The 24,163-nt window shown below is 37.6% G+C and overlaps 1 protein-coding gene across 2 annotated transcripts; it reads left to right on the top strand.

Moving 5' to 3' along the window:
- The first annotated feature begins 29 nt into the window (after positions 1–29).
- Positions 30–23,729, top strand: LOC311280811 (chloride intracellular channel protein 5-like). 2 transcript variants are annotated; one of them, XM_084393263.1, is made up of 9 exons: positions 30–169; positions 1,982–2,841; positions 5,171–5,341; positions 5,818–6,041; positions 15,698–15,807; positions 21,304–21,429; positions 21,518–21,624; positions 21,848–22,026; positions 22,906–23,687. In XM_084393263.1, the coding sequence occupies exons 2-9, from the start codon at positions 2,016–2,018 to the stop codon at positions 23,068–23,070; spliced, it is 1,908 nt and encodes a 635-aa protein (XP_084249389.1). In that variant the 5' UTR covers positions 30–169; positions 1,982–2,015; the 3' UTR covers positions 23,071–23,687. The 2 variants fall into 2 exon arrangements, with proteins under 2 accessions (XP_084249389.1, XP_084249388.1); XM_084393262.1 differs by lacking the exons at positions 30–169; positions 1,982–2,841; positions 5,171–5,341; positions 5,818–6,041 and adding an exon at positions 13,063–13,315 and having other exon boundaries at positions 22,906–23,729.
- The last annotated feature ends 434 nt before the right edge of the window (positions 23,730–24,163 follow it).

Here is a 24,163-nt window from a genome sequence, read left to right as displayed (position 1 = left end):
GGCTGATGGATCTGTCAGTCAAGCAATGACGTCATGTGGGCATTGTGTTTGAGGAAGCGCAAGAAAGAAACTGCATCAAGTCCAGAATATATAAAACACCTCGACATCATCGAAAAGTTGAATGTGACTGGAGTTAATATAAACGCTTTCCAACGTCCCGAGTCGAAAGGTACGTTATTGTTTCGTCCTTTTCGGCTTTTCTGAATTCCTTGATGGCTAAGTTTGGCCAAAAAAACGTAATGTGGCCAAAATCAGTAATGTGATCAGCGGTATTCAGTGCTAGACTCAATTTTTTTCCCTGTTGTTTGCTCTTTTTGTAGTTTATTTTTTACTATTTTCCATCGAAAGGACCGATATACGTTATACAGATTTTCATTATATTATAAATGAGTTTTAATCCTGTATTGATTATTGATCAGCTCCAGTAAGTGTGATCCAGGACTGTTATGTTATGTTAAGCACCTGCTCAACATTAGTATTTATTTTTAGAACCACGTTTTGTCCTCTGGCGCTTCCTGTATCACTTCCTTGTTACATAGAACACATAAATTACATAGAAATTAAACACTGAAATTATTTAGAAGTTCTACTCTCATGGTTTACATGGTTTACAGCGTCTGCACGTTTACATATTTGCACACCTATCATATATATACACTAATATATTTAAAATATTTATTATATTTTATGCTTTTAATTTACTCTTTGTATTTATTTTGTACCTGTATTTGGATTTACTGCTGTAGAATGTCTGAGCCTCACAATAAGCATTTCTATGTACAAACTGTCACTGCACATCTGGTGCATGTTACAAATAAACTTGAAACTTGCAAACTTATTATATATTCATTTATTTTACTTATAATTATAATTTATATGTTATTTAATCTTTTTTAAAATCCCCCTGTGGTGAAAATCACGTTTTTAATGTAGTTCATATGTCTATGTGCTGTTTTTAATATGCTTTAAGACAATCCATGTACAAATTCACAAGTCAACACCATTGCGGAGTAATTTCTCCTTTAAAACTGCAGTGAACCAAAGACAGTCTCAGAAACACGGTGGGTGTAGAGTTACATTCGAGCTATTTTAATGCATGACAAAAAATTGTCATGGAAAAAACATTTAAATATGTCATTTTGGTGATCAAATGTTAGTTTTAAGGGATAAAATGCTTGACAACAGTGGGACTTCAAGTAAAGTCAAGTATGGAAAGTGTTATTAACACCACATTTATTAGGTGAAAAATCCACTGAGCAACCCAATATTGACTAACAAGTGTAGTTCCTTTTGTTTAGAGCTGATTTCTGATTCTTTAAATATGTTTTTTTTTGACTAGCTGGAAATTGTGAAAAGTGAAATCACACGTCCACAAATAAAGTAGGTTTTAATGTAGATTGTGTGATGGTTTGACAACACTAGACTTTAACACAACTGTAGGCTAGTCAATTAACTTTGGATGCAAAAAAGAATAAAAAGAAATGGTTTAATTATGATTATTTTGTTAATCGATTAATCTGTTGGTTATTTCTTCGATTAATCAATAAATCAGATGAAAAATAAAAATGTATTAAAAATAATATTTTTTGAAAAAAAATTATTTGAATAAATATACGAAATTATACCAAAACCTGTCCTTTGTTGTCCTCCAAACAGCATGCAATTTAAAGGCAACAAATATAGTGAATGTATCTATGTGTTCAATTATTTTCATTATCAATTTTATTGATTAGTTGTTGCAGCACTATTACTAACCCTAACATGCTTTTTTTTTTTTGGGAGATTATGTGCAAGTGTTGCATGCGCTGTATATGTGCAGTCAGTAAAGTTCAGGGTGGGTTGGTAATGGTTTGTAACAGCATTGTAGACTGCTGAAAAGAGCGTTTGTTGGAGGGAGGGCTTGTGGGGAAAAATTCATGTAATTTTGGGACTTTTACAAAAGAGAGTCTGTCTGTTATAACTTCCTTTTGTATATTCACAGTGCCGAAAGTGACTTCCACATTCACTGCCACAGGATGCAGATCAGCGTTTATCTGTACGCTCTCATCGCCTGTAGTGGATTAACCCTTTCAGCACTAGAGAATGGCAGTGATGCGCCGGCACTCCTCCTGGTGTCTTTTGATGGCTTTCGAGCAGACTATCTAAACAAATACTCATTTCCCAATCTCGAAAGGTTCTTCTCAGATGGTGTCCTTGTACGTGAGCTAACCAATGTGTTCACGACCAAAACCTTTCCCAATCATTACAGTCTCGTCACAGGGCTGTACGCGGAGAGCCATGGGATGCTTGCCAGTATTATGTATGACCCAGTGTCGAAAAAGCATTTCTCTATTCAAAATGACAGTGACCCTTTCTGGTGGGACGAAGCCATTCCCATCTGGGTGTCGGTGGAGGAGAATGGCTACAAGGCGGCATCTGCTATGTGGCCGGGAACAGATGTAAATATTCATAACCACACATTAAAATACACATTTAAATACGACTCAAAGGTGAGCTTCCAAGCAAGGCTGGGAAACCTCACACAGTGGATGACGGTGGACAGTTCTGTTAAGTTTGCCGCTCTGTACTGGGAAGAACCCGACAGGAGCGGCCACAAGTATGGCCCGGAGAACACCACTGAGATGGCCAAGGCTTTGAAGGAGGTGGATAGTCACATAGGTTTTCTGATGGAGCAGCTCAACAAAACGGGATTATGGGGGAAAATAAATGTTATCATCACTAGCGATCATGGTATGACCCAGTGTTCTCAAGAGCGTCTTATTGAACTGGATAAATGCATCAGTCCGAGCAGCTATACAGTAGTGGATCTCACTCCTGTGGCTGCCATCATTCCTTTGGAAGGTAATGTTTGTCATTGATACTCCATTTAAGTCAATTTTTAATTAAAAAAGTCTGTCACCGTAAACTGTGATGTATATAAATATGCACTGCCCGGTCAAAAAAAATCTGTTTGGATTTAAATAGGCAAATGCTTCTTAAGAGTCTATGACTGGATCATTATTGCAGTGATTATTATGTTTCTATCATGTTATATGTTTGGCAGCAGTTCTTCTAACCCTAACTGATGGAGTGTGTAGCTTTTCATTTCTTAAACAACCCTGTAGGAAGACACATCATGGCCATATTCCAGGATGACAATGTCAAGATTCATCAGACTCAAACTGTGAAAGAATGGTTGGGAGGAGCATGAAGAATCATTTTCACACATGAATGGGTGGAAATAATGTTGATGGAACCTCTTGATGGAAATAAATGTTGTGAAAATTACGTTGTCAAAACAATTCCAGTTCACCTAGCTACGTGGAAGCGATAAATAATTCTATATTATGCACTTTTAAAGCCAGACAAGTAATTTGTTGAGGTCAATTTGTAAAGAAAGACTACACGCCTGCGCACATATATATTCAAATGCGCATATCTATAGACTAAACATGTAATACGCATTTGCAGGCCGTCAGCGTTTTCAGAGGTTTGCGTTTTTTTTTTTCTTCAAGGTTTGCGTTCTCGAGCCACCAGGCACTGTTGTTGTGTGAATGAGCAGCCGGAGCATGTCAAGGGTTTTTGTTAGAACATTGTCGTATTAGCGCCCCCTAAATTAATAACTGATGATCTTTGTGATGAAAGTGAGTCAATCAAAACAAACTTTAGCTGGACAATAACGTTATTCTAGAGCTGCTGTAAAGCCAAAACAGTCTCTTTTACTGTAATTTCCTATTATCACTGTAAAGCTGCTTTGGAACAATCTGTATTGTTAAAAGCACTATATAAATGAAGGTGACTTTACTTGATATTTTTCCATCAGGATTTTTGGTCAAGATCTTGTATTGAGAATGCAAGAGTCCAGCACTCTGTAAAGTCTCCTCCAGCACATCTCAAAGACTTTCAATGAATTTAAGGTCTTTGACTAAGAGGTGCCAATTCATGTGTGAAAATTATTCTTCATGCTCCTCCCAACCATTCTTTCACAGTTTGAGGCTGATGAATCTTCGCTTTGTTAGCTACACACTTCATCAATCTTGACATTGTTATCCTGGAATTTGGCCATGATGTGTCTTCCTACATGGTTGTTTAAGAAATTAAAAGCGACACACTCCATCACACTCTGTCTACAAAAAAAACCTTCCTTCCTTCTGTATGGAGGCCAATCCGTGTCAAATCAACCAAATTTTTAAAACTTCCCTGGCTCAAATTTTTGACGTTGTTAATATTATTATTACTTTACAAAAATGGCAGCATCATTATTTTATTTTTACACAGAGATTGGTAGGTCTACTAGTAAAAACTGTTGAGTTTAGCTATCCTTGTTGCATTATATGCCAATGTTGACAATGGCACTTTTTGTGTTTTCCCCCCAAAGTGTGCATGCCTGTAACCCAAGAAGAATCTTAATATCATTTTAGATTTTGCTTCCTAAACTTTTATTTTGGTACAGTATCTAAGGCCCTATATGGTTCAATCCCAGAGATATGGGAATCTCTATGTGGTTGTAAGTAAATTGTGCGCATTTTCAGTGGTCAAAAACCAAATGTGGGCCACTTTGCACACAGCTGATACTTTTTATCTTAAAGGGGAATGCCTGAGGAACAAATAATGTTGAAAGTAGAAATGTATCTCATTTCCTTATCAAAACAATTGCATAGAACATACCAGTCAATTTTTCCAAAGTTTGCGTAAAAAAGAAAAAGGGAATAAAATTAATGTTTGAGCCGGGGACCTCTATAGGAATACCACTTTATTTTAATTTAATTTAATTTAATTTGAACTTTCTTTCTTTATGCTAATTGGATTACTTTTGCTATTCATTTTGCCATTCTTATACACACACACACACACACACACACATGTACATATATATATATATATATATATATATATATAATTTATTATTATTTTAAAAAAATAATTTATTATTATTATTTTTTTAACCACCCATCTATCTATCTATCTATCTATCTATCTATCTATCTATCTATCTATCTATCTATCTATCTATCTATCTATCTATCTATCTATCTATCTATCTATCTATCTATCTATCTATCTATCTATCTATCTATCTATCTATCCTCAGAATCCTCCCTTCCAAAATCAGCACAGAAAATGTGAAAGTCTACAGATTCCACCTGGATTTGCATTTTTCCCTCTTATTTATTTTTGCATGTATTTACAGATAATTCCACCGTATACAAAAACCTGTCCATTTGTCACAAACACATGAAGGTGTACCTGAAGGATGATGTTCCTGACAGGCTGCACTATAAACACAACGAAAGGATTCAGCCAATCATTTTGGTGGCAGATGAAGGCTGGACGATTGTCAAAGATGGCAAACTCCCACGACGTAAGTGTTCCTTGAAAGCAGTTAGTAATTTTTAAGGTTACATTTGCCTTGCAAGTCCATGTTAAAAATATTTCCTATTTAATTCTTTAAAAAAGAATGAATTAATGTGTTTTGCAAAGGCAAGCATCACTTATTGCATTGTTATTGTGGCAAGTTTGCGTTGACACCCTATTATGCCATTTTAAATGTTTCTAATTTTGTTTCGGAGGTCTCCTACAATAGGTTTCCAAGGTCAAAAAACACTTTCATTTGCAAAAATACTGGGCATCACCTCTTTTCTCACACTTCAAATGCCCTCAAATAGTGCCGGTATTTAAGGGTATAGGGGGCGATTTCGGACACAGCCAATAACTCTGCACTTTGCAGACCTTTTACATTCACAAACTGCTATATTACACACTAGATAAAAGTTAATATCTGAAAAAGCACAATAGGGGCACTTTAAGTGTTTTTCATCTGTTTCTTGTCTTTTGCAGTGGGCGATCATGGCTATGACAATACGCTTCCCAGCATGCACCCCTTCCTGGCCGCCCATGGGCCCGCGTTCCGTAAAGGCTACAAGATGTCGAGCTTTAACAGCGTGGATCTCTACCCACTGATGTGCCACCTCATTGGCATCTCTCCGAAGGCCAACAACGGCAGCTTCGCTCACGTGCGCTGTGCGCTAGTCAACGAGCAGTGCGGAGAGCTAGCATTAGCGGTGGGCATCGTCATTGGTGTTTTAATAATCCTGACCATCTTCACCTGCCTATTCAAGCTGATGAAGAACAGAGATGCCTCGTCTTCACGTCCATTCGCCCGCTTGGAGTTAGATGACGACGACGCTGATGATGAACCTTTACTTGAATGAAATGCTGTATGCAAAATGTTAAAGGAACAGTTCACCCACACATGGAAAAAGTGTGACAGGTTTGGGAAAACATGAGGTTGAGTAAATGATGACTGCCTTTTTTATTTTCTGGTGAACTGTTCCTTTAAATGCTGAAATGGTGCAGAGATGACAATCATATCGAAACTGTAAAGGAGAAATTTAACTCTTGTAGAACCTGTAAAATACACTGTAGGCACAATAAGGATTAGTCATCATTAGTACTAAACAGCATGACAAAACATGTCTTCAACATCGGCTGTTGAGCTAGAAATACTTTAGTTTTAAATTGTTTAGTGCTTCATTCTTAACCAGGTTATGAGATCTCTGGCCAACACCAATATTTACAACAAAAAAATGTGTTAGATAATCTGTTTAACACAGATTTTGGAATGATTCAATTGTGCAACTTCCAATAATGCTTTTTTTGCATTATCTTAAGCATATAAATGTTGCTTTATAACTATGCATATTATATGCTACCATGTTACTGAGGTACACCATGGCTTATACTCTTGAACTGGTCTGCACTCCCCAAAAGCATCGTAAGCCTACGGTAAGTAGACCATAGGGTGTAATGCAATGGTTTCTGTGATCTCCTTAGGCTTACCATGCTTTTAAGAAACGCAGAACATAAGCAATAATAATTATGAACTAGCTATGGTCTGTCTATGTTTTTTTTTGTGTGTGTGTTTAAAGGGATAGTTTACCCAAAAATGTACTCACCCTCAAGTTGTCCCAAATCTGCACGAGTTTCTTTCTTCTGTTGAACACAAAAGAAGATATTTTGAAGAATGATGGTGACCAGACAGTTGACGGTAGCCATTGTATGAAAAACATTACTATGGAAGTCAATGGAGTCCATCAACTGTCCGGGTCGGTCGCCAACGTTCTTTAAAATATTTTCTTTTGTGTTCAACTCATAAAGGTTTGGAACAACATTCCAAAGTAAATGATAACAGAATTGTTATCAGATAACAGAATTTTTGGTGAACTATCCTTTTAAGGTTTGTAAACAAGATACTGAGGTTACTTGAAAATGCCCGTACTGATATTGCTGATATTGAAACTTTATTTATTAAGTCAAGTTGCATCTGTTTTCGCATGCCAGGGAATACACAACCAGCTCAATTTGAATCTTTTTTTCTTTTTTTCTTTGCATAAGAGACACTTTTAGATCAAATGCAACTAGATCTCAGTGTTGCTCTGTCTATAAAGGAATGATCAGTCTCACATTTGTTCATGAATCCCTACTGAGGAATATTTCTGTAGGGTTTAAGAGGGCTTTTTACCTGAAGATCGAATGTTTTCTTGTAATGTAGAATAATCTTGAGCGTTGTTGAATCTTTCTCAGAGATCGTTGTATGTGTAAATACACTGTAAAGTTAGTTTTGCTTGTTGCACTATAATCTGTGTGTTCAGATTTGGGGGAAGGGAATCCGCTGCTGATGGAAAAAAAACTAAAAATGAAAAATTATTTCATGCTTCAAAATGAGTGAGTTTATTTAAGAGATTTTATTTGTCCTGTTTAGGTAGTTATTCCTTTTTAAATGGCGTTGCTCATCTTAGTGGAAAATAGCAAAAGGATACTGCTTTTTAATTTGTGATTTTGACTTTTAATGCTGGTTTTAATACTGTTGTCTTAAAATGACATTGAAAAGTTGCACAAATCAGAGTTTTTTTGTTTGTTTTTCAAGGCTTGTCATTTCATAAAAGTATTTTGTGCTGTTTTGTCTGTACAAAAAATTATTTTGCATCAGTCTTTAGTTACTGAAAAGGAACGTTACTGATACGAAGGAAATCAACATTGCTTGTGCTGTATTTGGCTGTCAAATATGTGTGGTCGTATGTTCAGAGTTTTCTGAATCTTTGTGAATCTATGCAAAGCAAGAACTAAATGGAACCTTTTCTCACTCTCACAATGACGACATTTGTCATTAACATCAAATAAAATATCTATTTCAGATATTTAAAGAGTGTTTTTTTTTTTTGTGTGACTGTTATGGTGATCAGGTATGAGCAGTTCTTTATAGATGTCAGGCAGCCACTAGAGGTCTCACTTCATGTTATTGTACAACTACAGGTTACTGTACTCACTGTATATCATGACACTATTGTGAAGACAATCAGTTGATGTTTCAAGGTTTTTATGTACAGAATTGACGTTAATTAATCAGTTGATATTTGCCTATTGGTAGATTATCAGCAATAATTATCAGTAATGCACAATCACCCTATATACTATATATAAACACTACCATTCACAACTTTGGGGTCTGTTATAAAAAAAAAAAAAAGTTGGTAACGCTTTAGATTACAGCCCGGAAAGTACTGCGTAATTAAAATGAAAGTACAGTGTAACTTTCGGTAATTACAGTGTACCTATAAAGTACGTACGTGTAAGTATAGGGGAATAATATGTAAAGTTTTGGGAATAAAGAGGTAACAACCAGGAAAATAACAAATTATTTAGGCAAATTATTTAGACTGTAAGTATTCCCTGTAGTTACAGGGTAAGCATGACATTGCGGGCTGTAAATTAAAGTGGTGCTTCTTACCCTCTCGTTTCATGTAGTAACAGGGTAAGTACAATAAAAACACATGTATTATTTAGGCAAATTATTTAGACTGTAAGTATTCCCTGTAGTTACAGGGTAAGTATGACATTGCGGGCTGTAAATTAAAGTGGTGCTTCTTACCCTCTTGTTTCATGTAGTTACAGGGTAAGTACAATAAAAACACATGTATTATTTAGGCAAATTATTTAGACTAAGTATTCCCTGTAGTTACAGGGTAAGTATGACATTGCGGGCTGTAAATTAAAGTGGTGCTTCTTACCCTCTCGTTTCATGTAGTAACAGGGTAAGTACAATAAAAACACATGTATTATTTAGGCAAATTATTTAGACTGTAAGTATTCCCTGTAGTTACAGGGTAAGTATGACATTGCGGGCTGTAAATTAAAGTGGTGCTTCTTACCATCTTGTTTCATGTAGTTACAGGGTAAGTACAATAAAAACACATGTACACACACAATCTGACATCACTTGGAAAACCTTTATTTGAAAAACAACTTATTTCAAAACAGATTTACAACATATTACACTTATTATTTTATTTATTTATTTTTAAATCAACTTTTCATTTCAAATACTAAAGTCCTGACATAGCATGTTTTGTCCTTTTTTGTTTCTCTTGCATGGCTTGCATTCTCTTGGTCCTCCTCTTCTTTTTCTATCGTTCCACTGATTAGCCTAATCTTAAGAATGAGTCTTTTTCTATTCTGTGTTATGTATTAAAATAAAATACAGTACACCCAGAAATGTTCTCATAATTTACCGACCAACTATCACCAGCGAGTGCATGAGAGTCGGCTTCATAGGGTCGGATTGAATGGCTTCGAGTTTGATGAAGCTTTAAGCGTTCATTGCATTGCAGGGTAAAAGATGAGTAAATGGTGAGGACATTTCTGTACTACGTATTTTCTTTTCACACAAAATACAGAATAGCAAGAGACATGTCATGGGATTCCTTCTTAAGATTCATCAGTGGAAAGAAAGAAAAAGAAGAAGAAGAAGAGGAACAAGAGGAGGAGGAAACCAAGCAAGAGAAACAAAGTGCTGTAAATCCGTTTTGAAATAAGTTGTTTTTCAAATAAAGTTTTCCAAGTGATATCAGATTGTGTGTGTGTACATGTGTTTTTATTGTACTTACCCTGTAACTACATTAAAACAAGAAGGTAAGAAGCACCACTTTAATTTACAGCCCGCAATGTCATACTTACCCTGTAACTACATGGAACAAGAGTATATTTTCCCAGCATTTAAAAAAAAAAAAAAAGTTGCAATAGTTTTACTTGCCTTGAAACTTAATCAGTGCACCTTTGCAATAATAACAAATTAGCCTACTTTATAAATGCACTGATATGTACCCCATAATTTAAAAAAAGTCTTTATGTATTTTTATACATTATTATTACAAAAAGGTGCAGTGTATGTACTCGCTAAATTGCTCCCAAAAGTAAGATTCTAAAATACTTAGCCTAAATAATTTTCCTAAATAATTTGTTATTTTCCTGGTTGTTACCCCTTTATTCCCAAAACTTTACATATTATTCCCCTATACTTACACGTACGTACTTTATAGGTACACTGTAATTACCGAAAGTTACACTGTTATTTTGTTTTAATTACACAGTATTTTCCTGGTTGTTACACCTTTATTCCCAAGACTTTACATATTGTTCCCCTATACTTACACGTAAGTACTTTATAGGTAAACTGTAATTACCGAAAGTTATACTGTACTTTAATTTTAATTACGCAGTACTTTCCGGGCTGTAATCTAAAGCGTTACCAAAAACGGTAATATTGTGCAATATTATTATGGTTTAAAATAACTTTTTTCTACATCTAGCAAACTGTTTGCGGGCTTTCTTGTGAGCCAGCTTCAGAAGAGGCTTCCTTCTGGGACGACGGCCATGCAAACCGACTCGTTGCAGTGTGCGGCGTATGGTCTGAGCACTGACAAGCCGACCTTCCGCTTCTGCAACCTCTAAAGCAATGCTGGCAGCACTCATGCGTCTGTTTTTTTAAGCCAGCTTCTGCACCTGACGCACAGCACGAGGACTCGACTTCTTTGATCGACCCTTTGCGAGGCCTGTCCCAAGTGGAACTCGTCTTGGAAAACCTCTGTGTGACCCTGGCCACTGTAACTCAGTTTCAGGGTGTTACCAATCTTCTTATAGCCTATGCCATCTTTGTGGAGAGCAACTATTCTAATTCTCAAATCCTTAGAGAGTTCTTTGCCATGAGGAGCCATGTTGAACATCCAGTGGTCAATATTAGAGAATTGTACTCAAAGCACAAATTTGAACTGATCTAATACAAGATATACAAATTTGTATGGTCCTGTCAAGCAGACAAAACCATGGACATGATGAATAGGACATGTGGCTTTGCATGGTTAAATGACGAACAGCTATTATCACTTATGGTGTACTCACTTTTGTTGCCAGCTATTTTGACAATAATGGCTGTATGTTGAGTTATTTCAGAGAACAGTAAATATATACTGCTATACAAGCAACACATTGACTACTCTAAAATATATCCAAGTTTCATTTCTATAGTATTGTCCCTTGAGAAGATATACTAAAATGGTTGCTTTTGTGAAATCCTGTAACATAATAATCACTGCAATAACTATCCAATCATAGACTCTTAAGCATTTAAATCCAAACAGCAACTTTTTTTTATTTTTGGCCAGGTGTGTTTGAACTGTATGTAGTGTGTAATAGTGTGTATATATAGTCTTGTTCGAATTTTATAATCTGCATAGTCTAATATGACGTACCACAAATACTTATCTGGTTAGTTGGTGTTGAATACAGAGCAACAGTTTAGTGTGTGACTGTTACTGTACAGTCCTGAGGTCAGTAATCATGTGTAAATGAGTGTTCAGGGAGGTTACAGCTCTATATTTAGAGAGAACTTACTGGAATGTTTTACCCATAACCCAGTCACACTAAACACCATCCGTTAAGAACCGCCAGTTGATTATGAGCATTACTGGGGTCTGAGAGACAGGGACTGACCCCTTAAAAATTAGGACACTTGTATGGCACAGTTAAAAATGTAAGAATGCCATTGCAGTGTGTTTGTCACCTAAACACCAGCTGATTCAAAGACATTGAGAAAAAGTTATAAGGAACAAAAAAATAGCGTGGAGAAAACATTTTGTATGACTTAAAAGTATTGGGTTTTCCCACAGAATTGGGCCTCTTTGCTGAGGGTTGATTTTTACCCCCACGAGTAAAAGGTTTGACATTGCATAAATGATATTTCACTAAAATGCTTGTATTGGAATATTTTACATTCTACCAGTGATAAAACTGTGCTAGATGTTAAGTTTTGTGAAGGAGGGTCGCTGGGAGGGAGCCTTTAAGCTCTGTTTATGATCACTACTCAGCTATTTAGTGGTTTTAATGTGCATAACAGTCACTGTAAAATGTGTATTTTAGGAATGGGAGTGCCATATTTGCGATATGGCGATTGGTCTATTTTTGATTGGCCATTGGGCTAGTTCTGTTACACAAACCTGGCAACCCTAACCAGAGGTCCCTAAAATTAACATTAAAATTTAACAATGTATTCACGGAGCCACACTGAGATCCCCATTTCTCTGGAATTGAACAGGGTCATAAAAATGCAGACTCCAAAAGAAAATCTAAAAAGGTACTTCTTGAGTTACAGGCATACAAACTTTGCTTTTTTCCCATTTTTGAACTGTCTCCATGCATACACAATGCAACAAGGATTGCTAAAGTCAACAGATTTTTACCAACAGACCTATCAATCTCTGTGTAAAAATAAAGTAGTGATGCTGCCATCTTGCTAAAAGTCATTTTCTTCCACCTGTAATTTGGTTCCAAATCACATATGAAAATAGGCCTAGTCATTTTGACCCCTCTACACAATAGTTTATTACCAAGTAAATATTCATCCATGGCATTTAATATATTGGCTTTCATCGCTATTTATATTTGTCTTTCATCAGAAAAAAACTCAACAAAATCAAACATTTTAAAAGTTTCTGAAATTCTTGACAGAATGTCCCTTGAGTCATTCCTAAGCCCTGTTTGGATTTTCACACCAGCGCTGCGAGAGGTCAGTATTTCGTGACTCAAGTTTTGAAAGGAAGGTGCGGAATATGATTCATCATATTTCTATAAAGGACCCGAGCTACAGTGAGTTGGAAACCAGATGATGGTGTAGGTGACACTGAACTCCTCCCTTTTGCTCCTGCGCCGCGTGGAGGCTATTTTTGTCCCTCCTGTGACCGTTGGAGCGTCTCTCACTGACAGCTGACCACAGGGGCCAAATCAAAACAACGACAGCACAGCCACCAACCTGTTACAGCGCTGAGACCATATCACAACACCCTGCTGGACACATACAAGACTCTTTCCTGAAAGCAAACTCACATCCAAGGAAAAGGAGGTTTCATATTCACCATTCTCTGTCAGACTCTGAATCTGAGTGAGCTTAAGCGATATGACCTCAAATGAGGAGGACAAAGATCCTGATATTGAGCTTTTTGTGAAGGTAAGCATGAAGATAACCTTTAATGAGCTCTTTACTGTGTTTTGTGCACTTAATCAATGGCCAGATGTCAGGAATCAATGGCAGCATTACCTTTGATAACCAGTTGTAAGCAATCTGACAAGTTTCTTGGCAACGGTTGAGGTTAAGATGGGCGTTTGGCCCAGGATAGGACTCAAAAGGGGGCAGGTAACATTTCAAAGCAGAAACTCTGGGCTCTTCTTGAATTATTTCTTTCTTTCTATCAACACCTCATGCTCTTATTCCTCTGAAGGGCTGAAGGGAACTTCTGCTGCTTACTGTGGTTTGTTTTGCATTACGTTTTGCAGATGTGGTGACATTTAGAGAACATTTGAAATTGCTGAAAGAGTGAAAAGAATACAAAAGTTGAGAAAGACATTATTAAAAGCATTTATAAATCAAAGAACCATCATAAGGTCAGCTACTGTATTTATTCCATGCGGCGTCTCATTGCATGAGTCAAAGTTATAAATAGAGCTAATAGAAAAACTTTGACTGGCATGTGTTTACTGCTTGATTGAGTTGCTGAATATTGTCCTTATTTGTGATGTTTGCCAAGTTGCTTATTTGCTTAGTGAATTGAACTCTTAGTTTTAAACTTTCACATACTGTGTTACAGACATTAATGATTCCTTAAATCATGTGTCTTCTTGTTGTGTCCTGTTACTTTACTGTGATCTAGACAATAAATCAAGCACAAAAATGTTACTGATCACAGAGATTTAAAGTGCCAGTAGGTAACCACCTAGAACATTCTTTTAACCACATATAGCAACATGCAAAAAAGCACTCTAAACACCATATCAACAGCATAGAAACGCCCTGGTAACCAGCTTTAACTACGGACACATTAAAATGTTCATAGAAGAGCCGGGCCACTCAGAAATACAATAACTTCTTTTAATATTAAAATTATATTTAGTCCTTGCTCTGAAGAACTTTTATCCAATGGGAAGGTATAAAGTTGGGTGGATTGAGTAATGTTAGAATCAAAAAAACTTCCCAGTCGCATACAGTAAATGTCTCGTGTGTGAGAATAACCACAGGTGTAACATCAGCAATACGTTGGACATTCGATCTGAGCCATTCAAGCGTTGAGCGTTTAACTCAGAAGGGTGTTTGAAAACTAATCTCTTTGCATTTTATCCTAGCAAGTGATAAACACATTAATTTAGGCGGCTTGGACGATGTCTAACCAAGTTCTGTTGACAGGTACAGTATGACCCAAAACCCCTTTGCTGTGGGCTAATGGGGCAGGTAATGGAATTTCCATGTATAATTCAGCTCGAGCACCGATCTGATGTCCGGCTCAGGTTACTGGCCCAGTTTAAGGACGCTATTGGATAGCTTGATCTTCTAATTTCAGATATGGAAAATTGGCACCGAATCGCATTGGTTCTTTGTATTGTGTACTATTGTTTTGAAGATTAAATCATGTACTGAATGACTTTCAGGGGTTTAATAATCTCACATTAGCACTAATCATTGAAGTATAAATAGAATTTTCCAGTTCAATATATTCTTGGATATTTTTGTGACTTGGAAATATCCACTATTCGCTTCTTTCTTCCTTTGATTTCTGCTACATGAAAATGGAACCTTCCAAAAATGTACATTTGGAGGGGCATTCTGCACTTTTCTTAGTGAAGATTCTTCTAAACTAAAGGCACACTTCTACACTTCTTCTCCTTGTATGTGATTGCTGAAATCTCATAGGTTATTGGTCCAGATAGCCTTATCTTGTGCGACATTATAAATAATGAATAAATAAATAAATAAATAAATAAATAAATAAATAAATAAATAAATAAATAAATAAATAAATAAATAAATAAATAAATAAATAAATTGCTACTGAAAAAAATATAAAAAAAGTATCAAGTTGAGTTGTTTGCTCAAACAGCTTCCCCCTCTCTGTCCCTCATATGTATACCAAGATTTGGATTGTTCTAGAAAAACAGTTCTAGAAAGTTCTAGAAAGTTCTAAACAGTTCTAGAAAGTGCTACTTATAAGCAGTAACGTTTGTTATGGTTGTTCCAATCTGTAGTGACCTTTTTTAAAACTTAGAGGAATTAGGGCCTTTTTCATTGTTTTTAAGCAAAAGTTCATCGATTTATGATACAGGAAATATTTTATTTAAAAAATATTCAAAAACTTATAACCATAATATATACATCTAAAAATGTATATTTTATACACATTTTTAATACATAAATCATTGCAAGAACTTTTTTCAAAAATGTATCCTGCCTGCAAAAATACTGGTACAGGACTATTGTTCTTTGTTATGTGTCATGATTATTATATTCATACATCTTACTGTATATGATGTGAATGTATTGAGTCTGGTTTGTGTTCCTCAGGCTGGCAGTGATGGTGAAAGTATTGGAAACTGTCCTTTCTCTCAAAGGCTTTTTATGATCCTGTGGCTAAAGGGAGTCGTGTTTAACGTCACCACTGTCGATCTGAAAAGGTAATGAAATATCAATTGTTTTTTAAAATAGTTTTTTTAGTGCTGGGCAAAAAAAAAAAAAAAAAAAAAAAAAAAAAATTATTATTTGTTTTTTAAAATGTGGTCGATTCGATATCTATCCTCAAAAGCCTTGAATTGATATTTTTTCCGTATTTATTTGCCAAAACACTGAACATAATATATCAGATTAATGTGAATCTTATTACTAGTCTTCTCCACAAGATGTCATCCTCTTATTTACCTTGTGCGATGTTACAATGGGGAGCCTGTCATTCATTCAGTGCTTAACATGACAGATGCAGGTGCGCCTTTCAGCGTGACATACGTTCCGGACAGATGGAACTGTCACTGTCCCGATCAGGCCAGTGCTGCATGGTCACGAAAGATTATCATTTGCATCATGTTTTAAGCCTTGTCAATCTGAACAATGCGCCCAGAAAGCAGCTTCGTTCTCTGACAGCGCGCGAATACCTATTGAGTTGTCTTTCTCGTCTTCTTGCACTTGAACGGACAAATTCATGCAAAATGATATCAAAATGCCCGTCTTGGCGAGTGTTCTTCTAGTAAACATAGTCTGTTATGTCTTAAGTAATGTTAACAGTTGAGAAAGACAATGCATATGGACAGTATCAGTATATTGGATCCGTGCATTAGTCTTAATGTGACAATAACCTAATATTCCTGCTGCCATCTGTGTTTTTAAAGTTGATCAAACAACAAAAGACAAAGAGAAAATCACTCACTGCTCTTGACTGAATAACTTTTGTAACTTTAAAAAGGATTAATCTATATTTAATTTATTCAGAATATGCAGCGTTGTCTTACATTTGATTACTTTATTAAATTTCTGTAGGCCTACCTGAAAACTACTGTTAGATCTAGTAAAACCTGAAAAGCACTGTTTATTTAATTTGTATCTTTGTTCTATTGTATTTGTGTGTGTGTGTGTGTGTGTGTGTGTGTGTGTGTGTGTGTGTGTGTGCATTTGCTTGCAGTTTGATTATTTGTTCTTATTTTATTAATGACGGTTTACTTGTCTTTAATAATATTTCAAATTTATATTAGTTAGATACAGTGGTGTAACTTTGTTTTAAAAAGTGTGGGGGACAGTACAATAATAAATGCATGAATGCAAAAACGAACTATTTTATAAAAAAAATTGTGGTAAGGAAAATTATTTATTAAACTGAATTGAGAATCGAATTGAGATCTTGCAAATTGGATTCTACTCAAATTGGGACATCTGTATCAATATCCAGCCCTAGGGTTGCTGTTAATATATTATATATATATTTTACAAAATAACTTGCTCTTGTAACAAATTAATACATTTCTGTCACAATATCGCTTCTATCACAAAACATTCAACAAATATTGAATCTTAAATCATATACACTTGATATGTGTTTTGTCAAGATTAAAAAACATTAAAATCAATTTTGACACTGCCCACTAGGGGGAGGGGCCCATTAAAAGTATAATTTCCATGGTAACACAATCTCCTATATTCATGATTTTAAAAAGTTTGACGTTGTCAGGTTTCCAGTAACGAAGGACCCAAAAGTACAGAGATGCTCAGTAAAAACAATCTTTATTAATTAAGCTCAAATGACTGGTACCGAACCGTAGAGCTCAGGGCCGGGCTCAACCCAATAGAAGAGAGAATAAATTGCAGACCAGGCAATAGTCAAAAACAAGATAATCAGTCCATAAAGCATCTGTTCCAAGGGAGGAGAAGGCAGGCGAGAAGTCAACCCCAAGCGAACGGCGAGCAAACAGAGAATTAATCCAGGTCTGTGATAAGTGACAGGCAGTGGTAGTTAACAAAGATCGGCAACCAAAGCAGGGGAGAATTCCAGAAGTACGAGTCACTAATTGATTCTTAAAGTCAAGACTGGGATGGGCAGTCCGCTGATCAAGGAGTTCAAACAGTCCGAGAATCCAAAAGGAACAACTGGGCAAATGACAGAGACACAAAAGAGAAAGCTCTCGTGAAAGAAACTCATGAGCAGGATAGAGTGAGCTGATTGCAGAGCGCGATCAGCTGAGAACGGCCACCACGTGCAGGAAGAAAACAAAAACAAAGAGTAGAGCCAGAGAAAAGGGACTTATCAAACCCGAGTCCTGACAGTTCCCACCTTCTAGGGACGCCAGCAGGCGCACCCCTGGTCAGAGGAGAATGATGGTGATAGAATTCTGTGATGAGCGAGCGTTCCAGAATGTCTTGAGCTGGGACCCAACATCTCTTTTTCGGGCCGTATTCCTCCCAATCCACTAGATACTGGAAGCCCCGTCCACGGCATCTGGAATCAAGAATCCACCTGACAATGAAAAAACATTGTCTTTACACAAGAAACATGAAAGACAGGCTGGACACGACGGAGAGGGTGCACTGAAGCTGCATTGTCACCGGACTCATGACCTTAAAGATGGGGTATGGCCCAATGAACCTGGGTGGCAGCTTAAGTGCTTGGTGAAAAGCCACACCTTCTGCCCACAGATATACCTGAGTGCTACAGTTTCGGCAGTGGTCGGCAGCTTTTTTAGTAGCCCCTTGGACTGGACCAACTGGTCCTCCTCCAGGTATGACACAGTGCTGGATAAATGCCCGGACCAAGGGGACAGCAGCCTCTGCACCCTGGGAAGGAAACAGAGGAGGTTGATAACTGAGACAACACATGAATGGGGGAAACCCAGTCGAGAACACCGGCAAGGAGTTATGGGCATACTCAGCCCAAGTAAGCTGCTGACTCCAGGTAGAGGGGTTTTGGGTGGCCAGACATCGGAGCATCTGCTTGAGATCCTGGTTTGCACGTTTGGTCTGGCCGTTCATCTGTGGATGGAACCCTGAGGACAGACTGGCGGAGGCACCCAGCTGCTGACAGAACTCCCTCCAAAAGTGGGACACGAACTGGGCCCCCTGTCAGACACCACATCCTCCGGAAGGCAGTGAATCCGGAAGACGTGGTCAGCGACCACCCAGCGTCTCCCTAGCCGAGGGGAGTTTGGTAAGGGGAATGAAGTGGACCGTTTTGGAAAAGCGATCAATCACGGTAAGGATCATAGTACTGCTGCTGGATGGATGGAGACTGGTAACAAAATCCAGGGCAATATGTGACCGGGGCGGGAAGGAATGTTGAAGGGTGCAGCAGACCAACTGATGGGAACTTGTTTTGAGCACAAAACTTTGCAAGCACCCACGAACCGATGGATGTCCTCAGGCATGGCCTGCCACCAAAAACGTTGACGGATGGCTACCAGCGACCTCCTCACACCAGGCTGGCACGTTAGTTTGGAGTAGTGATCCCAATGCAAGAAGGCAGTGCAAAAAAACTGACCCGCCGGACACCCCTCAGGCAACTTGACTCCGGCTAGGGACCTGACCTGGCCCTCGACACCCCAGGTGACGGCCCCCACCACTCGCCCTGAAGGCAGAATAGTATCGGGAAGAGCCACATCATCAGCAGTGTTGGCAGAATTTGGGCTACTTTTGAGTTAAGTAGCCGACTAAAAAAAAAATCCGCAGGTTGGTTTCCACCCCTGTAAGTATGATTCTGGATCCCTCCAGCCAGTGACACCACTCCTCCAAAACCTGACGGTGCGACCAGCAGCTCTCTGTTGCCGATGACGTAATTGCGTTCTGTGGGAGAGCGACGTGTAAATAATAAGCAAACGGATGCAACTTATTATCATGAGGGGATTTTTCAGAAAGAACTGCTCTGACACCCACCTCTGATGCGTCCAACTCCACCACGGACTGCCTACTGGAAAGAATTGAAGTGCTTTACGTGAGAAAGGCACCAGCCAGTCAGAGACAGCTCTTTCCGTTGCAGGGTCCAATCCCCTCCACTGAGATGATGGACCCCAAGTACGGAACCAACAGAGCATTAAAGGTACACTTCTCAACCTTCACAAACGACTGGTTCTCTAACAGCTGCTGTAGCACTTGCCTGACATGTTGGATGTGCAGCTGAAATAAGCGAGGAAAAATTGAGATGTCATCCAGGTACACAAAGACGAATTTATTGATCATGTCTTTCAGTTTGTCATTGACGAGTGCTTGGAAGACGGCCGGGCCCGGGGTATTGGACAGGTTAAATATTGGTAGAACCAAATATTCAAAATGCCCCGTAGGGGTACTAAATCTGTCTTCCACTCGTGCCCCTTCCTCATCCGAAACAAGATGCTAAGCATTGTCTAAGTTCAATTTCGTGAAGAACCTTGCAGGACCTCGAAGGCTGTAGACATAAGAGGCGGGGTGCGCCTGTTCTTAATGCCTGTTCAGGAGCAGACAATGAGAAAAGGTGTCCGTGAGGAGGAGAGGTGCTGGGAAGGTAAATAGCACAGTCATACGGCCGATGAGGAGGAAGAGAGGCAGCTCAAGACTCACCGAAGAGGCAAAGATCCATCTGACATGCTCAATACAATCTTTATTAATTAAGCTAAAATAACTGGCGACGAGCCGTAGAGCTCAGGGCCGGGCTGAACCCAATAGAAGAGAGAATAGACTGCAGGCCATGCAATAGTCAAAAACCAGATAATCAGTCTGTAAAGCGTCTGGTCCAAGGGGAACTCAGAATCAGGCAGGCGAGAAGTCAAAACCCAGGCGAACAGCGAGCAAGTGATTGTGTCCATATTTTAAAGCTTTATACTCTGCGTCTAAATGTTGCTCCTCTCATCTTTTCCTCACTCCACATATTAAATAGGCCTAGGTTTTATACCTTCCTTTCTGCTCTTTCTTTCCTTCCTTCCATCTCTGACTTTAATTTCCTGACTACACACTACATTTCTGTTTCTAAAAAAGAAATTATACTAACTATAAAATAACCAGTGAATGTAAATTTATTTGATGAATTTTAGTATAATTACTGAAGGTTGAAGGTCACCCACTTTACCCGAATCACACTGCCCCACTTTATCTAACACATTCAGCCAAAGAGAGCCAGCATTATTTATACACCTTTCAAGAAAACGAAAACTTTTTTTTTTTTTTATCTTTGCATTTCATTCCTTGTTAACTGTAGCAACAAACAAAAACATAACCTGTCACAATAATATTTGATTACATTTAGTGACCAACCTTATAAGTTAGAAATTAAAATCTTATTTCAAAGGGTTTTCTGTTTCACCTTGGCCACACCCAAAAGTGTCATATTGTATCAACCAAAACTATTTTATCATTTAAAATGAAAGACCATTTTTGTGCTCTCTATGTGTAAACCTATTGAGCACAGTACAATATCTTGAATTTAGTTATTTTAGCTTATTTTATTTGCTTGTTTTAGCTTATTTTAAATTGTTATAAGTCAACTTGAGGCCCCCTTGGAAGTTTGTTGAGGCACCCTTGTGGGCCCTGGGAGAGAACCTTTGCTTTATATGTTTGTCCCACCAAAATATCCTGTTTTAATGAGAAATGGTCTGCAGAAATGACATTCTCTTCTACATTGTGTAATGATTAAAATCATAAAAATCTAAAGTTTTTCATTATTCTTCAAGGAAACCAGCTGATCTTCATAATCTCGCTCCTGGAACTCCCCCGCCATTCCTTACCTTCAATGGAGAGGTGCGAACAGACATCAACAAAATCGAGGAATACTTGGAAGAGATGCTAGCACCTCCCAAGTAGGTTGACAGGATGCTGATAGATGGATTGATTGATTGTTTATGTAATGTGAACAGCGTTGTTATTTATTTTCTTTCTCTTCCAAAGGTATCCAAAACTAGTTGCAAAGAACAAGGAGTCAAATACAGCAGGAAATGACATCTTTGCAAAGTTCTCAGCCTACATCAAGAACACAAAGCCAGAAGCCAACGCAAGTGAGTTTAACGTCTGCTCTGTAACTTATTAGACAGGTTGAAGGAATATCTACAGCTCTTTATGCATGCTCTGCTGTCAACGGAAAAATATGGAGCCACATGTTATCCAAAGCTCATTCACATTCCGCTAGGCCTTTACAGGGATTGTCTTGACTTAAAGTCACTATATTTCTTCAGATAAAAACATTCAGCTCAAGCACATATCAAACTTTTGGCTGTGTAGGTCTGGAAAAGGCGCTACTGAAAGCTCTGAAGAAACTGGACAACTTCCTTAACTCCCCTCTCCCGGATGAGATTGATGCCGATGGTACGGGGGAGAAGTTCTCCAACCGAAAGTACTTGGACGGCAATGAATTAACGCTCTCAGACTGCAACCTCCTCCCTAAACTGCATGTAGTGAAGGTGACGTACCGCTGGGACATCTGGTGTAATTGATCACTTAGTGCAAGATAAAATACTGGTGATTCCTGAAACGTTCTAGGAGTGTCTTTTTATTGAACTGAATCCAATTTTTTGAAAGTTAAAAGTCTTTTGAACATTCCCACCATTATTGACAGGAATAAAAGATACAGTGGGGCATGCTGTCATACTTCATATACTGTATGGGGTAAGTTGTCATAATGGGATCCTGTTAATTTAATAACACTGATTTGAGAAGGTTACCTTTTCTGAAATATTAAATACTGTCTAAATTAAAAGTACCCATCTTCCACACTGTATTTTTGACTTGTTTTTCAATAAAATATCTAAAGATTCTTAAATCAAGCTAGAATCAAAATAAAGTTGTTTTCTATCTGCCAATGAAGTAAGAAAAATTTACTTTACTATTTACTTTATTTTTCTGACCCCATTGGCAGACATTGTTTTCTTGTTTTAAGCATAAACTCACTTAATTGTCATACTTTCACAGAAAACAAGACTTGATATCTTAAGTTATTTTGCGCCACAAGTAAATGTATCTTGATTTAAGAATGTTTAGATATTTGTATTGTAAAACAAGTCAAAATTATTACTAATGTATTTTTTTGCAGTGCACATAATATCTACACATAAAATTCTATTTAATGGATAATTAAAACAATTCATGAAGCAAAGCAACATGCAAAGATATACAGCAAATGATGATTTCCATAAAATCACAACATATAACTTAAACACATGTGACAACTTGCCCAAACCTGACATTTATTAAAATACTTTTAGGATGATTTGTTTGGAATATAAACTAGCAGTGTCAGTTGTTTGGTTTCATTTATTTATTTTTTTCCCACATTCATGCAGGTGGTTTCTAAGAAATTCCGTAACTTTGAGATTCCATCAGAGTTGACTGGATTTTGGAGGTACCTGCAGAACGCCTATGCACGTGATGAGTTCACCAACACCTGTGCGGCAGACAGAGAGATTGAACTGGCCTATCAGGACGTGGCCAAGCGGCCTGGCAAATGAACACGCACCCAGCAATGACTCTAATAATCATATGCAAAACTAGTGAAAGAGAAAATTATTTTACTTTAGCAGTTCTTGAGCAGAATTTGCCATATTGGCTCAGTCCTGTGATATTCTAAACTGTTACTTGCCCTCGTCATGCTTGTGAGTACTTCCAATGCTATCTCACGGCCAAGTCGTACAAATTCGTACGAGTGAGGTCGTATGAATTCGTACGAATTAGCCACCTCGTAATAATACGTACGAATTGCCGTGAGATCGGGTTGGTACTTCCATTACTATTGCCATTATGTTTACTGACTGTAAGTGACATAAACTGCTCTATTAGTGTCGCTATCTATGACGTCTAAACACTGTGCCACTGTTTCTACAACTTTTCAGGGTGGGATGGTGATTCTATTCATTTAAAGCCCTTTGCGTTTTTGTGTTGCATAAATTATTTTTGCTAGCTTTTCAAACAGTAGCCTGATATAAATTTGTGCTTTATCTGAGAGTACTATATGTAACCTTAGTATTTATTATCAAGTCAAGTCACCTTTATTTATATAGTGCTTTTTACAATACAGATTGTTTCAAAGCTGCATATTATGGTTAATGTTTGTAAATTTCTGAAGGATAAAAAAAGTGAACATGAAATAATTAAATTTCTTTAGAATTGGCTTGAAAACAATTCTATTTAGGCACAGAGCCCCACCTAGTGGTGAAATTAATAAAACTGCGCTATTTAAATTGGCCTAATTCTGCAGATGATATACACTGCTCGGCCCCCCAAAAAAGTCGCTGTTTGGTTTGGTTTGCCGCTGTTGGTAGGCAAATGCTTCATTATTGCAGTGATTATTATGTTTCTATCATGTTATATGTCTGGCAGCGGCTCTTCTAAACCTAACTGATGGAGTGTGTAGCTTTTCATTTCTCAAGCAACCATGTAGGAAGACACATCATGACCATATTCCAGGATGATAATGTCAAGATTCATCAGACTCAAACTGTGAAAGAATGTTTGGGAAGGAGCATGAAGAATCATTTTCACACATGAACCTTAAATTCATTGAAAGTCTTTGGGATGTGCTGGAGGAGACTTTACAGAGTACTG

Source organism: Rutilus rutilus (genome assembly GCF_951802725.1).
Source record: "Rutilus rutilus genome assembly, chromosome: 21".
Classification (NCBI taxonomy): Eukaryota; Metazoa; Chordata; class Actinopteri; order Cypriniformes; family Leuciscidae; genus Rutilus; species Rutilus rutilus.
The sequence above is the reverse complement of the archived record's forward strand: the minus strand, read 5'-3'. Positions and strand labels throughout refer to the sequence as shown.

What these genes read in the sequence shown, in the direction of transcription:
- LOC311280811 (XM_084393263.1), top strand. Translation starts at nt 2,016, where the DNA reads ATGCAGATCAGCGTTTATCTGTACGCTCTCATCGCCTGTAGTGGATTA. An exon ending in ACCACTGTCGATCTGAAAAG is followed by an intron (nt 15,808 to 21,303) that starts GTAATGAAATAT and finishes TTATTCTTCAAG; the next exon opens with GAAACCAGCTGATCTTCATA. An exon ending in CTAAACTGCATGTAGTGAAG is followed by an intron (nt 22,027 to 22,905) that starts GTGACGTACCGC and finishes ACATTCATGCAG; the next exon opens with GTGGTTTCTAAGAAATTCCG.